Raw genomic sequence first — 17139 nt, 5'->3', positions numbered from 1 at the left:
AATTTAACACTCATGCAAATTTTGTCGCCATCAAAACAGACGTTCATTTCTCTGTTGTCCCCTATGTTTCGAAGTATATATTTTACAATTTACTCGTCTTAACAATTAAACACTGAAACAAGCTCGACTGAATTAATACCTGGTAAGAAATCTATATTCCCTATATTTTATTCAGTTTGGAAAATATAGGATATATTTCCCACCAAAGGGCAAAAAATACACTTGCAGTCTAAGATTATACGAAACCTCTGTTACAGCTACCGAAACCTCTATAGTTGCTAAAAAATATTTTCAAGAAACTGTTCCTTCTGTCTGGACTACTAAAAACCAATTCAAACACCAGTGATGATTGCCCAGGCTACCGGACATAAATGCTGCCTAGTCCACGCTTACTCTCCAATCCGCAGGATTACGGCTTGGGCGTCCCACATTGCTCCATAAACACAGGAACAATGGCCTGTATTGGCGGGTCAACACCACCGAGCGTTTTCGAGTGTTTGTGCAGGACTCGGTCTGGTGTAATTGTTATCACAGTGTCGACAGTGCGCGTATTACCTATGGTGTCTTCAACCCGTGCTGTATACACTTTCTGGTGCTATTGATGATGGTTATGAATTACCGACAACAGATTGAGGGCCCGGAGTGGCGCCAAATCGCTTTGGTGTTCGTGATATCAGCGATAAGATACGACAGTCGTATAAATATGGGAGTGAATAGGAAGTTGGAGAGTAATGCTTAATCATGTTTGTTATTTCCACTACTTCTGTTCAAAAACGTCATATACCAATGGGCCCCAACTGCTAACCTCTGCCATTAGATTCGCCGATCACTTATACAATGTTGCGATCTTTGGAAAGTCCGTAAGGAGTTGATAAGGCAGACAGTTTTTCCAATGTTCCACAGAAATCCAACCAGCAGAGCCACGGAGTCGTTGGGTTGTGTTTACGCGCGTGTCTATGGCGATAATTTGTTGTCACACAAGACCCAGCCACGCGCATTGTGACTCATCATTTATTTAAACACGACTAAGCTTTACGTAGACATAAAATATATATGTAAGCTTTCGCTAAACCTCATGATTGACAAAAGTTTGTGACTAAGCTGCCACGTCACAAGTTAAAAATCGTCACCCCGCCGCAAAGGTCTGCTGATATTGAAGTTTTAACCGTTCAAAAAAACTTTCAGGCACTCCGTTTGGTTATAATAACCTTGGTAATAAATCTACTTGAGTGCGAATCTTGGTTCGAATTTGTCTTTCTTTTTGCCTAAATCCAAAATATGGTTCATATACGTGATTGCACCGGGGATTTAACGTTAGACCAATCACTAAAGGGGCGAAAATAGATTCGTTTTTTTTTACTTTTGCTGTGGCACTGCACGACAAAAAAAGTCCGCATCGGAATTTGATTACTTGCTTCAAACTGAACCCTCAACGACTGGCATATTTTTTAAGCAAAGTTAAAATCCCGAGTCATTCTTTTCATATTTTCACATGTTTTAGATATAAAACCAAAAACAACCGGTGATGCAACAGAAACACTACGTAGTTTAACAACAAAACAACAGCAACACAATATACCTCCCAATATCTACATCCTGTTACGGGAGCGTTCATTTTTAACCATCAGACACCACGCACACATCTGTCACGCTACAGAACCTGCCACCCGCTCCTTAATATTGAATCCCACGCTGCGACAACACAGCGTCGCACCTTATCGTATAAAACATGAGGCGTTTAGAACGCGGAAGCGGTCGAGATTCTCTGTGTGTAATTTGGCGCAATAACCGCGCTTAACGGAGTGTGTAATGATTTCCTCAGCGCATTTGCGCCTTTTGTCGCCGCCTATTCCCCGTGTTACAATTGCGGCAAATGACACGTTTGAAATTAGGTTTATTTGAGCTTTGGTTGAATGACGTCAAAAGATTGACAAACACGATGTATTTAATGTGGAATTACGTGAGTAGTGACAGAAGGTTCCATCTGCGGTGGCCAAACGCAGGGCAAATGAACCTATTAAAATTGCCGCTCTCATTTTTTTAGTGTACCCAAGTTGAAAGATAATGTAATGCCAATTTCAGCAATAACTTGAGGAGTCACAAATATGTTGATCAACGTTTCAAGGAAGTAAACTTACTACATACCACCTGTGTTGCTATACCTAATTATATAACTCACCACGAAGCTCTGTATGCATGATGTTGATGACTCTTCCACACGTGACACTATCTCCCACTTATATGCGTTGAATTCCATTTTAAACTTAAATATACGCTAGTACAAATCACTATGTAGTTATATTGCCTCCCAATGTCCCGCTTTATTTGGAGGATATGTTTTTCCACGTTGAACGTAATATACATTGAACCACAAATGGTTGCGTCATAGTCGCTGTAAATAAGCTGTGATATCAACAAGGAGCACAAGAAAATATCCCCGCTCAGTTGAACCCTTAAAGCAACACAATAGACTGTGCGAAATCGACGATTCTCGAGTACGACTTATGCCACTTTACATTCCCAATAGGGAACGAAATAAGTCGGACTTGGCCCTTCTCACATGGCCTCGCGGAACCCAACTCACTCATGACGTGCCAGGTAAACACATTCGATAGAAACGCAAAAAACTCCCCAATTAGAAAATCCTTGCAATAGTTTTAAACTACTCGAAACGGTAAATTGATGTAAATATACACGCTCAATTGCTCCTTGCCTATTTCCGGAGTGTGCTATTAGCACTGGCATTCGGTCCCTGCGTGTGCAGCGTATAGGTTCGTAGAAATTTTACATACATTTTTGGACATGTGGTCGTGTTCCTTTTTTGTAATCAGGTGCTCACTACAATTTCTGAGGAGAGTAAGAATATGGCATTCCGTTGACTTGGTAGCAAACTCACAACCGTTTTCGCGCAACTGAAATTATATCTCCGACCTGCGTTACAGGTTGCATAACCTTTACTTTCCAATTTCCAGTTACGTGGAACCTATAGCTTTAGGTGCCTTCGATGCTTACACAACATACCTAAAACGCAGAAAGCCAGCATTAACATATTCTCAAAATGGTTCCAAATTTAGCGGCCACACTTTTGTCCTCGCGGAACAACAAAATATTACACCACGTTCAAAGGTTCAATCTAAACGATACCTGATGGTGAAACTTATAAAGCGGTGTAAAGCCAGTAATATTGTTCGGAGATGCCATGTGCAGAAACAGGCGATAGGCGCCAAAACATGTTTTCGGTTCAGCTGGGATCAATAACCCAACGTATCACCTACAGGTTCGCTTTTCTACATTCGCCCTTTCAAGTCTCGTGAAGCTCCAGCTGCCTTCAAACAAGGTTTCGCGTAAACAAAAGAATCGTAGTCGTCGTTACGCCTGCCTCCTTACGCCTTGTTCACACCTGGATGAGGTGCCGGCCTTTCGACGCTTGTTAAAAATGTCCGTTCGATTTGAAGTCTCATTTAAAAGCCACTCAATATAATACGAGACCTCTCGCCAAGCCGATGGAGAAAAGGTAAAATGAGTTAATCATTGTGAACAAAATCTTTTGTAATGACTTTTGACTAACGTTTGCGACAAAGGGTTTCTGTGCCAATGCACAAAAAAACTCAGTTCAGTCCTTTGCAACTGCTCTGTTCACCTTCAAAACCGACAAGATCGTAAATTACAATGAAGTTTTCATTAAATGTAGAAAATAAGCCAACACAACGCATTGAAAGTAGAGCTTCTGTTCGAAGATATTTGCAAAACATTTGATACCTCTGAAAAACAACATTGTATCACTTCACAATGCATCCAATAATGATGGCCACGTTATACCTACGGGTCGTGGAAATGTGCAGCGATTGTGAAAGCGTGTAGCGTTTTAAATTCTGGGTCTCGTACAATAAAAAACGTATGATTGCTTCTTAACATGTTTTGTACATTACTGGGACAATTTTTTAGGCAAATTCTCGTTAGAAATTAAACCTATGTTTTTGTCATGTACTAAAAACATAAAATGAATTGTTGTGAAGTTCAATGTTGCAGCAACATGTACCAATGAAAAATCAAGCTCAATCTTTTCCGGGCCAGAGGTTAGCACACCTCATGGTCGTACCCCAACGTACCAAACCCCGTACTACCCATGCCTAAGTATGATGATAATGACGTGACACTCGAAAACGATTCACTGTCGAATTCGTCTTCTAAGGTTGCGAGAGAACACATTTTAGTTTGTAAAACGACAGCAGGTTCGCATTGGCTGTCAAAGTGTTGTTCCGTGTAGCGAGACCCCGAAACTGCATTATGTAAACCCCGGGTTTCACAATGTTTTGAAGCCGAAGGAAGGCATTTTTGGCTTGGGGTATCAGGTCGATTGTTTGCTTGTTCTTGTGAGTTTTCGGCCACTGCACTGAAGGTCACGTGCGGTGATGTATCTTTATTTCTTCGCCACGGCGTGGAGCTGAAGAGCTGAATAAAAGGGACGCTCCATCTACACCAAAGAGATTAGAGTTATTCATGGTAAACATTCAATTTACATTGGCATAATGAGTGCCCTTTATGTTTTTATGTCTAAAATTACCTTTTTCATCTTTTCAACTTTGTACTATATCTATTTACTTTGGTGTTTGTTATTAAAAAGGCTTCGCCAATATTTTAGAACAATTGGTTGGCACTTTACATTGTATTGTCTACACGTTTGTCGATATGTTTCATTTATCCAATAAATCAATAACTCCTAGTTTATCACATTTATGATATGCGCACCTGCTTTTCTTCGGGCCTTTGTTCTGGTCTCTCCATTTGGAGTCGTTTTCCTTTCTACAAACATCGACACTTTTGGTTTTTCTGAGCAACTTCCGCTTGCGCCGGGATGCGTGTTTTTTCCTTCTCTCTGCATGGCGCTGGGTGTCGTAATTGTGGGCACTTCGGTTTCCATCGCTTTCACAGCTTGATGCACGGGAGCGCTCTTCACTGGCATGACATTCACAGCGGCATTGCACGTGTGAGTAGTTCACATTATCTTCCGCGTCGTCTGTATCGGTTGACTTCATTTTCCACAACTGCATATTGCGAGTGAAATCCACCGGGGCGGAACCCGCAGGGTCTGACGGGCGTAATTCAGGGGAGAGGTTTGTCAGGAGTTCCGTCGTCACCTCAGGTTTGCTTTTTTCGTCCAGCGAACACTGACGTTGTTCCAGAAACACTGAGTCTTCCACTTCGCTCCTGTGAAAAGTATTTGCCTGTTAAAAGCGGTCTTTGAGGCTTCAGTTAAAGTTGGTTAGTATTTTCGCAGAAGTGATTTAAATTTGAATAACAAAATTTGATTGCATGGAAAATTTTAGGGGTTGTTCATACACATCTGCCTATTGTTCAAACCAAAAACTTTGAGTTTATGTTTGAAACAGATTTAAGCAACCAAAATATTGTACTTGCAATTTGCATAAACTCAACCTTCCGGTAGGGAATTTAGTTTTAGTCCAATGTAAATTTGTACACCTACGTGAGGACAGTAACAGTGGTCTCGTTGCTATCTTGGTGTGAAAGACTGTCACATGCTCTGGCCAGCTTCGGTGAACAAGTGGTCACAACAATTGATGGAGCTGCGTTGTCCGAGAATCCGTTTTGGCGTAAAAGAGGTGGAGTCGCCGACCTCTCTGACATCAGGACTTGCAAGCGCTTTTCTTTGATTGGTTTTTCATGTTCATAGGCCTTTTCAGGTGTGACCAACTCAATTTTTGCCTTCGCCTGGATGTCGTTACCGTCTCTCCTTCTACCCTGGTGGATGGTAATTGTTTTTCCCGCTCCCTTCTTGTTGTACACCACCACCGGGTCGGCACTGTCCGAAAGCAATGGCGAAGGTGATCTCGGTCCGCATCTTGAAATGGAGTTAGTGTTCCTGTTGAGCATGTGCTGCTGAGGGGAGTGCTGAATGCGCTGATTCGCCTCCAGGTCACCAACTGCGTCATGTTCTGCCTCTCTGCGTACTGGGTTAGGCGATCTCGGAAATGTGCTTGTGCTGCAACCATGTGCATGGCCGGAGTAACCGCTGTCGTTTGAAACCTGCCTTCCATGTCTTTCCATGGGTACGAATCTTCTAAAGCCCTCGCCGACTCCACCGGAGTCACTATAAGTGTCGATCCCAAGCAAACAGTAGTTTCGTTTCACTTCCTTCCCTTGTGTTTCATCCCGACATTTGTAGGATTCCTTGACTGCAGAAGGTTTGTAAAAGGTGTCGTCGTGCTCTTGATCTGCCTCCATTTCTGCAGGGTAATGGGGCATGGGGGCCCGCAGGCAACGACATGCGCACGACCATTCTTTCTTCAACCGATCGTGGTCTTTCCGACGTGACGTACGTCCAGCTGACTTGTGCCTGAACTGTCGTATCTGACTGCGAGTAATATTTCGAGTGGCAGCGACACCTCGTGGCTGTTCGTTGCTGGTCTCGTCTGAGGAACTGTCACCGTCTTCACGAGATGTAGCTTTTCGCCTCCACCGGCGCTCAAAGTTTCTCCGTTTGTTCATTCGACATAGCGCGGTCTGAAATGCACGAAGACAACCTTATGTAAACCAGTGGGTAATTTTCCGGCTTTGTTTGGGATTAAGCTTGCCCGCCTTGATGAAATTTAGCTGGTCCGCCACAATTTAAAACATGGAGTGTAATAAAAGCATAGCAAAAACCAGCCTTGGCTCATTGGCTAAGTTTTCCTGGCAAATTGCAGCAAAAAAGTAAAGACATATCACAAACAATTATTGCCCGTGATGAATCATGCGCAAAAAGAATGAATGATTAACATTTTTACGAATACTATGCGTGTGGTAAATATACATCCAGCCTTGGGCCATACATTTTCCACGCTATAAATAGAGTGGCTCGTATCCCCAATAAAGAAAGCAAATGACACACGGTGCTGTCGGAAGACGAATCGGAAATTTCGGCGATGAACGATCGCTACTCAGTTGTCAGTCTTTATTTATATTTCCCCAGGAGACAGAACACCACGAGAAATTTTGAAGACTTCCAAACGGATTAGGTTCATTATACGTGGTTCGGGTCGCGTGGGTTTAAATCTTGCCGCGGTTCGCTTAAATTATTAACACTGTGACCGTTGCTGACCGCGACGGCCCTTAAATCTCGGGGACGTGTTGGCATTTTTAAAGCCGCCGATGGCTGTTGAAACAGTGAGAAATTTGGTGGCCAGGTCTCGATACGCCGTTCACTTAGCTCTTTGACTCATTAATTGGGATAAGAAGGTAATGGCTCATTACACTAGTTTCTTACTTATTACAAAAAATGAAAATTGCCTATGCAAGTTTAAAGCGAAAACATGCCTTTAGAAAACTTTGATGTCCCCGCAATAGTCCAGCTTCAATATGAATTAATGTATACCGTTGGTGATATCGGCAAATTGCAAAACAATGTTATAGTGGAGGGGTTTCAAAAAACTGTAACACCATGCGACTTGAGGAAAGGACCAACTATGGTTAATTTCATTATTGCTTTAGTCTACGTATATATATTTAAGCACACAGTGTACATCACATATAACCTTGCAAAGTCGGCTGTTTTTAACCTATTACGTACCAGCTTAAGTGGTCGCCTCATCCTCCCTTGCTCAGAGTCATTGTACAAATAATCCCGTACTGATTTTCTCAGTCCTCTTCCGTCCTCTCGTGCTCCGTAATCACTCACCAACTCGCTTGATTCCTCGTCACCCGATCCGTAATCATCTTCGTCCTCGTCCTCCAGCGATCTTGGAGCGTAGGACCGTCGGTCCAGTGCCTCATGATCGCCATTGGTCGAACCTTCCGGGGTGTCTGGCAGTGTGACCATCATGCGCAAAATCACAAGATTGAGGAAAGCTCCGATGACAGTGAGTCCGATCATGATGTAGATGAGGCTGAAGGCAACGTAGTGAGGTCGGTCTTGCATGTCACCATCGTCTTGCAAAGCCACGTAATCGCCAAAACCTAAATCAATGGAAATTATTTTGGTTAAAAATTTTAGAATTTTTTGCCAAATTGTCTATCTTTAAACATGCAGCCTTCCCAAAGCAAATATTTGTCTCTATTTCGGGGAAACACTAATCTTGTACCAAAATCGGAAATTAACCTTCAGTCCGTTCCTAATTCGATCCAAGGTTCTTAACAGAGCTATCCTTGACAGAGCGAGTTTGCACTGTTTTTTTCGTTTTAAGGGTAAAGGACCACAGTCAATAATAACGGCCTAACGGGAGTATTTTAAGGACCTAACGGCCAACGGGCCTAACGGAAGTATTTTATGATAATTTTTGTATAGCATTACCATTGCGATATCAACATACATTCTCTTTGCGGACATTTCATTATTAACCGCCCCCTTTTACATACGAATTCGTTGAAATTTTATTGGTAATTTATACAGAACTTTACGCAATGTGTTGCGGCCAATCGCAGATATCACGCCTTGGGTGGCAACGAACGTAACTCTAATTTGCTGGATTACATTTCGGCATTTTCAAAAGCTTCAATTTCACGGTTTAAAGACGCAACAGCGCTGACTGCAGTTGCGTGCGTACGGGATTGCATGCAGAGAATTCAGGACTTTTGATCTGCTCGTTGTATTTTCAAAACCCGGAAACTTTCAAGTGATTGGAAGGCACTTGTGTCATGGGATAGTGTGACAAACAAGTTAATTCACCTTGCAAGTGTTGTCTTGTGACAATATACCTTATATTGGAAGGATGGGATTGCATCACGCATCGTCCCAGACAGGAAATTTTTTTGCTTTAATAATAATAATACCATGTGGATTGGTCCGTCACTTTGCAACGCCATAGTTATATCTCTCCACAGGAAATGGTGTTTTTTTTTTAGCACCAATCAATCAAACCAACGATGCAATCAATACAACAAATGGGTCCAGCTGCGGAACCGGATCCAATGTGCTCATATAATGTGGGAATTTAAAGCTATAATCACTAAATGCAAGTGGTTCTAAGCGCATTCACACAAAAGCCTCAAAACCAATCAACAACCCTGAATAAACCCCAAGTTTTATGTTTCAGTAAACTTAAGTTATGCTGGCTTTTCTGCGATAATAGAATGTTTAGGGATGCATCTACCTACAGGTAGTGAATGTGCCGTGAGACTGCGAGGTGTGTCGCGGTGTAAACGGAACGAGTTATTTTGTTTCAAAGAATCCAAATGACCTTTTATTTTTGGCAACATATGACGTCACAACCCTTACATATTGGGTTGAGGTGTGCCGCCGAATTTTGAAAGTTTGTTAAAGTGTGACGTCAGTGGAAAAGGTTACGGAGCACTGGCATAGAAGCCCACGGTCGAATCGTCAAGTTATCGGCCTGCACTTACCGATTGTACTGAGTGTCATGACGCAGTAGTAGACGCTTTCCACGTACGACCATCCTTCGAACGCCGCAAATGAAATCGTCCCGACAATCACGGTGAGAACGCAGCTGAAGATGCCGAATGGCACAAGGCATCGATGGGAAATCTGTAAGCACAGTTTACTAGAAGTTAATACACATCTACGTAGATATTATTACCTTGGTGTAATCGATTCGATTGTTACTAATATCAATTTTCCAAGGAGGCCTCAATTTAGTTTAGAAAAAAAAAACGTTTGTAACTGGGGAAACTTTAGGAATATTGCCACTGCAATATTTAAAAGCAAAGCATAAATTTGGTTGAAACAATAAATACATAAGCTGGTTGTGAACTTAATTTGCAGAAATTTTAAGAAATCTCAAAAAGCGCGCCGACACAGTCCCAAAGACAGCGTCGTGCTACATAACACGTTCCTGTTTTGTTATTCAAGTCCGTCTTTCGCCACGGGTAATAGATAAACGGGGACCAATGGAACTGCTATGCTGAGACTTTGCCCTTCTTGTTATTTTTGCAAACTGACCTAGTGCTTGGCGCAGTGCAGAGATCTCATGATCCATTACCCGTATCGGTTGCGGATTAAATGGCCATCATACGTTACGCCGTTATCGCCTGGCTTGGGAATTTTGTTTCTAACAATACGCAAGTGGCCCGACGTTAAGTTTGTGACGCTATAAATTATTTAAGTGTGAGTATTGCGTTTCGCGAATGATCTGTAGCAGCGGACGATCAAAAACACACTTGCTTTGTTATGCGAGCATGTATGGCCGTGCCACAAATTGCTTCGACCATATGCCGGACTTTAATTTATCAACTGGCGCTTTTTCATCCCATATTTAACACACAGTTACTACAAACGCGTCAAATGTAACGTAACAGATAATGATTAGTTCGTGGGACAAGCAGCATGTTGTTAACAAAACAAATATCATCAGCATCGGGAATTTTTGATATAAATCTTTTTTTGATCCTTGCTTGAAATTTATATTTGAAAAAATGCGGTCCGTGGGCGGAGGCGCCCGAAAAATAACAAAACAACCCCAGTCCCCTCCTATCCCACTCTAATACGGTGAAAAAACAAACAAGAATTGGTCTCGGGTCGTCTGACAGCACTCCCGTCACCACCTGTCATGAAACACAAACCCGAACAAACTACTTGAGTGCGTTACTCGCCTCGTCGAACTTGAAGCCGAGTTTTCGTCCAGCTTTCTTGAGGCAGTACTTGGCCGCGTTGTTGATGCGCTCGCCCATTGCCTGAAACATGACCAGGCAGATCGGAATTCCCATAGTGGCATAAATCATGCAGAAGATCTTGCCGGTCACCGTTTGTGGCACCGAGTGACCGTATCCTATGAACAAAGGGTGTTTGCAATAAGACCTTTATGAAAATTAAGTATTTTACTATTACGTAGTGCTGAAAAAAGACAAATCGGTGTACCCACTGTTTCGACGTATAAGGTCTCAATTAGCCCAATGCCACAGCCACCAGCTGCATTGATGAGACCTTAAAGGTTGAAACAGTGTGTACACCTGCCTGCAGCTGTCATGGCTTAATATGGCTCTTTTGCACATACATAGTTTTTGAGAAATTGGAGACATTTATTTCAGTGCAAGGTGTGTTCTCCAAAATTATCTTTTATACATCATTTAATTTGAACTTCAAACACTGTATCATGCGTTTTAATCAAGATAAAAAAATCATTACACATGTGCATCTTCACGATTACAAAAAAAACATTAGCAATGTAGCCTCAAAGACAAAAAGCATTCCATATAAGTGTAGTTACAAAAACAGCTCCACTTTGCGTTGGATGCGTCCGCTTGGGTCGCAAAAATTGTCCAAGGTGACACACATAATGGACTGTGAATTATCGGATATGTTCAACTAATTCCAGGTACGCTTTCAATTAAACCACCTCATTTTTCTTGCAACGATCACTTGATTTCTATTATTATCTTATATTACTGGCACCCAATGCACGCATCCACCATTCACTGACAGTGCAAGGTAGCCATGGGATCTAGCGCTGCACTATACGACCATCGCAAACAAACAATTTGTTCAAAGAATTAAAAATCTTTGGGTTAAGAACAATTTTTATACCGACCAAAACTCATTGGTGGAAAAAGATTTCAACTCTAAAAGTGGTTGGACTGGTCATTTTGAAAACAATTGATCAGACAGACAGAAACAGTGTCATATTCTTTCAACCATCGCAGTATAGAAATCTATCGTTACAATTTAATGGGCAATTTGAAACGTATCGATCTCTTATTTTAATCTCTTTTACTTCACCTTCCACCTTTATCACCCGATCTGGAGCATTTTCTCCAAACCTATTGTTTGAATGTGTTGCGTAAGCACAATTTTAATTGCTGTTTCTTTCCGTCCATGACAGCATGGTAATGTTTATTGGACGGCTACGTGACCTTATGTGTTAAGGGGCATCTGTTTTTAGCATCAACTTGACTTCACCTACTGCTGATGGGCGCTTTCATGACGTAATAAATTGTTGTTCAAATAGAGATCATACAAATGAGAAAATAAAATCAGAAAAGTATTTTATTACTGCTGTTCTATAGGTAATGGCCATTGACGTAGTACAACTTAGTATGTGAAAAAGCTCCATATTTGGATATAGAGTGCATTGTAGATGTCATTTTTTTGTGGCGCACACCAAAAAACAGTTACTTTGGTGACAATTTCTAATTTCGCGCTGAAAATGTTTTGTGAAAAGAGGATTTTCGCCCCTTACATTTGCTTTTGAATCGCCTTGAAGCAAATACAGTTATAGTTATTACAGTGGTGTTAACTGACCTGAACTGCTCAAAATTAAAATTATTTTATCCCCATTTTATTTACAATAAATATAGGATCGCTTTTATTGAAATCTTAAATTGCCTTTGGGTGAAAAAGAATTTATGTATCAGCGATGTGGCTGCGCAATAAAGACTCCGAAGGTCATGGCTTAAACAATAAGGAACAGATATATAGAAAACGATATATTAGAGCACAAGAAATTGGCACCGCATAGTCAGTGAATTGCATCCGAGCTCTCATTGTCAGTCTATTTTATGAATAAAATTTCATTATTAAAGGCCATGCGAACTTTCGCAACGATGATTAAAAAAAAGTCGTTTAAGCAGGGATCATCGGATAGTCTGGACTTGTGGCTAAATTCGTCCATAAATTGAAATCGCGAGGCCATTTACCTATTAAAAGTCTTAAGCTAGTGACGAAAACGATACGTCTTGATCATGCGTAAACAGGGCGTGGAACGCGGATAAATTATTCACAAGCCTTTGCGCCATAAGGCCCAAGTATCGGCCCTTATCAAGAAAGCGTCGCTTCGTTCGAATCCATTGTTGTCGAGTCTTTGTCCTATTGCCAATTTGTGGTCCCGATATCGAGTCATAATAATGAGGTGGTGTTCGATCATGTGTTTGTGCCGATACCCCCCACCGTAACCGAAATGTAAACTCTCGGCCTATCTGCTGCACCTGGTGTTTTTCTGCGTCGCCAGTCGGCGTTGGCAATTAGAGAATGTGATTTATGTGGATTTGGGTCCAGCGACAAGGTGCGTATGAAGGTCAACACCCGCTTACCTATTGTGGTGACGACTGTTATAGAGAAATACAACGCCCCGACAAAACTCCACTGGGTGCCGGCTTTGTGCGGCTGCATCTCAAGGGCTATTCGCGTCAGATTTTTGAAATCCAGATCTGTCATCTTGAACAACATCCTGAAATGCAGACGAAAATATTAAGTTTGGCACCAATACCTGTAAGAGAAGTCTGGTCGTTTACACTATGCTCACTGAATAAATCAGCAACGACTTTTCGCCAGTAGGAAACACAAGAGGTAACAACACTTACAATTGCTATGCGTTGATTGTTAGTCATACTTAATGTTTTTGGCATTATTCACATTCAATTTTAAATTAGTTTCTTATCACTTGGTTCAATTTTGACATCTTTAATTGCCACGATGTAAAAAAATTCTGCCATCGCCGAATAAAATGTTAAGGAACAGAAAATCGATACCAGCGAGGTTTTGTATGTGGAAGCTGGCAAACGAGGGGTCATGGGGGTTATTGTACATAACCCAGTTGGGGCCTTTTAAGCCATTACTGCCGAGGACTACAGCGACATTACGCGACCCGCGGTAATCCCCTTGCGTTTGCACCAGCTCAAGAAAGAGTTGGGAAGCACTTTGCGGAGCGAGCGTGGTTATACGTAAGCGTCCTTGCTTCCGTTGTAACATGCAAAGTGTGGGTGCACGAGCCTAGCCTTAAATCTTGCGCGAAATCGTGCGAAAACGTCGCGGCGGATGCATTATTAATGAGGCGCATTTTTCGATTTGTTCTGACGGCCGCCTCCCCATCTCTGACGTTTGGAGCAACTGATACAGGAACCCAAGCCTGCATCTCCCGGGTGTCATATCCCTGTAGGTTTTACATACCTGGATCAGTGTTGTACGCGCATTTTCTATGCACAGCCTCCGTCATATGTTGCGTACTCATAGTATGTGCCAATATTCAGACATGGTGTTATATTCTGAGTAGTTTAAAGAAGATTTGCGGAAAAACGACCCAAGGTGAATTTTCAGCGAGAGGTTCCTTACACGGAGAATTCAATCAATAGGGGTAGTCGCGAAATTGGCGCAATAATAGAATGCAGTGCCGTCGCTAATCTGATTTGCATTGAATTACGCTCGACCCCCAACGCTCGACCACGTTGTCGAGGGGCATGGGACGAGTGTCCGGGCCCCATTTTTCCACTTTTGCACCAATGCTATTTGAAAACTAATATTTCGCCCATTTGCCACCAAAATAATCTTTTCCGCATTGCAGGGCAAGTTTACGGAACAGCTATTCATGTCAGGTAGCTGTTGTGAGACGACACATTCCAACAACACGCAACTGCTCATTTTAACACTATAAAGTTTTCGAAAAACGCACCACTGCATATGATCATGTATACGGACCATTATTATTGGGTATCGAAATTAGGAAAATGATCGATATTTAGAGGCAGCTCGGCAGAAAAACAGGACAAAAACTGTTAAACGCCGTTACAGGCGAATTTATTGATTTGACAAATTATATGAGAATGCTTTTCATTTTTAAGTTTTGTGATATATTATTAATGAAAAGGTAGATCCGTTGATACCACTGAGCAGAACAAGCGTATTTAAGTGTGTTGACGACGACAAAGACAAATCATGAAATTATGATTTAACCAAATATATTCTTCTTTTCCTATGTATGTGATTGAGTGAATGGCGCAACCACCATAGTTCACAACACGTGGTTAATTGCAATTAGCAACTGCCTAATGCACAGACATGACGCGGAGTCACCACCAGGAAAATACATCACTGTCATGAGCAATAATTTGTTTTACGCAGGTCGACACCATACGGGAATTTATCACCCTCTATGTATTGCGATTTATTCGAAATACATTTTGTGCCCATTATTCGAAAACTCCGACACAATTTAACAAGTATTGTCATGATCAAATCTAGTTGGAGACTCAAATGAACAGGAGAGCTATTTAAAGTTAAACCTGGTAACAACTTTGAACTTGTGTTTGCTCAGAAAAGGGCATGCTAGCTACATTTCGGTGATATTATGTATTGTTTATTTCTCAAATCATAATGATTTACAAGGACTCCATAAATTATGAATAGGGTTAAGATCAAGTATAAATATACTCTCAAGGTTTGGCCCGAAGGCACAACTCGGCGATTAGGTCGTTGTTTTGGTCTTTAAGCTCATCAACTGTCAAACTATTTTATTGGTCTCCGACAGGTTTGAACTGCACGTGACCTGTGATCCCCTCTTCTTCATATTTCATAAACCGACGGAAGCTGAGCTGTCCAACATTGTCGCTGACGGGCAGGACGTGTTGTTGGTCTTGCCTTGACGTTTTAAGTGCCCCCACCTAAACAATGACAAAGCATGCGCGGCAGGGGTCCTTTCTTACGCAGTGGAAAGGTCTTTCAACGATTTCAAGCATCCGCATCGATGCATGCAATAAATGTCGAGCGCTGAGCACTGTGCGTCAGCCTCTGTTTACGATTTGCCAGAATGCGGGTGCGACCGAGTGCTGGGTCGAAAGCGACGCTAAATCCGGGACAAGTAGGATGCCCCCCTACACCCGGTAGACATGCTTTATCGATTCCGGCCTTCAACGGCGACGCTAAATAAACATGTACGCACGGCACTAAACTCAAGGCGTTAAGGTTTAGGGAAAGGCGCACCTACTACTTTGTGTAGAAGTCGCGTAGGCAGTTGAGCTGAACGTAATCTTTGGAAAAGCGCTTATACGTCACAGGACGATATAAAGCGACGCCCGCTTTTTTATCTTTCCACTTTTGAATAATTTTTTTACAAAGTGTTACAAACTAGCGAACAGCTGAACAGCTGAATATTTTTTCAGCATGTACCTTGTCCAACGTAGTATAGGGACTGTGTTCAAAACGCCAAAAGATAAATAACAACAAGTTAATCGTTTCTTGTCAATTGGTAAAAGGCATAATTCGTGCTACTCATTGCTAAAATGTTTAATATTTCCAAAGGGTTAGGTAGAATTTCTATTGTGTGTTTTTTAAGCAGATCCCTATCCCTTAAAATAGCGGTTTAATATTTAAAAGTGCGCCCGCATATTGCCATTAAGTGTTTACATTGGTAAGGTCGATGCCTCCTTTGTACCTCAGATCTCTGCTGACAATGAATAGTGAAAAACATATGGTTGGACTACGAAGCACTGTTGACATATTTCGGACAAAATGTTTGATAGAAAAAGTGTTATGTAAGGTGACGATTTAATTTTAAAGATGTCGCTTTGCCACTATACATTGCATGGTCTATTAAGCAAATGTTTCAGCTATTAAAGCAACATGTATGCATATTATTTGATACAAGCGTTTTGTTGTGAACATGTTTGGACTGTTTACAGCACAGTGTTGGCTGACCAAATATAGAAACCACGAATGGCTTCAGATGCAAATCTATGCGATCGCTTATGCATTCAAACATACTGAATGGTATCTATTTACTTAAAGGTGCTGCTCAATTGGCACAGCTTATAACACTTACTTTATATGCTCGATTTCTGCAGTGAGACTAATCTTCCTTTCCTCTTCATTGTTCCTTTCCACCGCGCTGAAGATTGCGGCGCCCAAAAAGAGGTAAACCAATCCGATGAAGATGAGAATTAGTGTCCTTACGTTGGCCTCCATCTCCATAAGGAAGTTGCCCATGGTGGCCAGCAACCACTTCAGAGACCTATACTGTGCACTCGCTTGAGCCACAATATCTTACTACCTTTCTACGTCCGCCTCAATGGCTTGTCGTGTGCTATAGTATTCATACAGCGTTTAAACATTAGGCGTTGTTACACTTCACTAAGGTCGCTTGTTGTGCTCTGACTGCTATCGCGGCCGATTTTTTAGAGGTGCGTCTGCAGCCTTTTTTCCCTGGTTTTGCGCAAGCCCTTCAATACAACGTCACAAGAAAGCATGTTTTTTATCTCGAACGAATGTGTGTTTGCTAGATAATAATGCAACTGGTAAATGGATTACATCTTACATGGAACTGCGTAGGAACTACACAGAATATTGTATTACCGGGGTAATTGGACCAGTCACCTCTCTTGACCCTCGTTTAACAATGTCCCCCCCGTTGTGAACTTGACCTGTCCTGCATGGAATCGAACAAAATCAACTTCGACAACTTCCATGTACGTGAGGTTTTAAATTGA

The 17139-nt window shown here is 41.8% G+C and overlaps 1 protein-coding gene across 1 annotated transcript; it reads right to left on the bottom strand.

The window, feature by feature from the left end:
* Positions 1-3902: 3902 nt before the first annotated feature.
* Positions 3903-16778, bottom strand: LOC145911205 (uncharacterized). The gene is made up of 8 exons (XM_082998470.1): positions 16476-16778; positions 12976-13112; positions 10543-10718; positions 9337-9478; positions 7568-7953; positions 5486-6522; positions 4750-5208; positions 3903-4474 (listed from the first exon to the last, which is right to left on the bottom strand). The coding sequence occupies exons 1-8, from the start codon at positions 16637-16639 to the stop codon at positions 4078-4080; spliced, it is 2898 nt and encodes a 965-aa protein (XP_082854596.1). The 5' UTR covers positions 16640-16778; the 3' UTR covers positions 3903-4077.
* Between the last annotated feature and the right edge of the window lie 361 nt (positions 16779-17139).

The sequence above is a fragment of the Ascidia mentula genome, chromosome 8 (genome assembly GCF_947561715.1).
Source record: "Ascidia mentula chromosome 8, kaAscMent1.1, whole genome shotgun sequence".
Classification (NCBI taxonomy): Eukaryota; Metazoa; Chordata; class Ascidiacea; order Phlebobranchia; family Ascidiidae; genus Ascidia; species Ascidia mentula.
The sequence above is the reverse complement of the archived record's forward strand: the minus strand, read 5'-3'. Positions and strand labels throughout refer to the sequence as shown.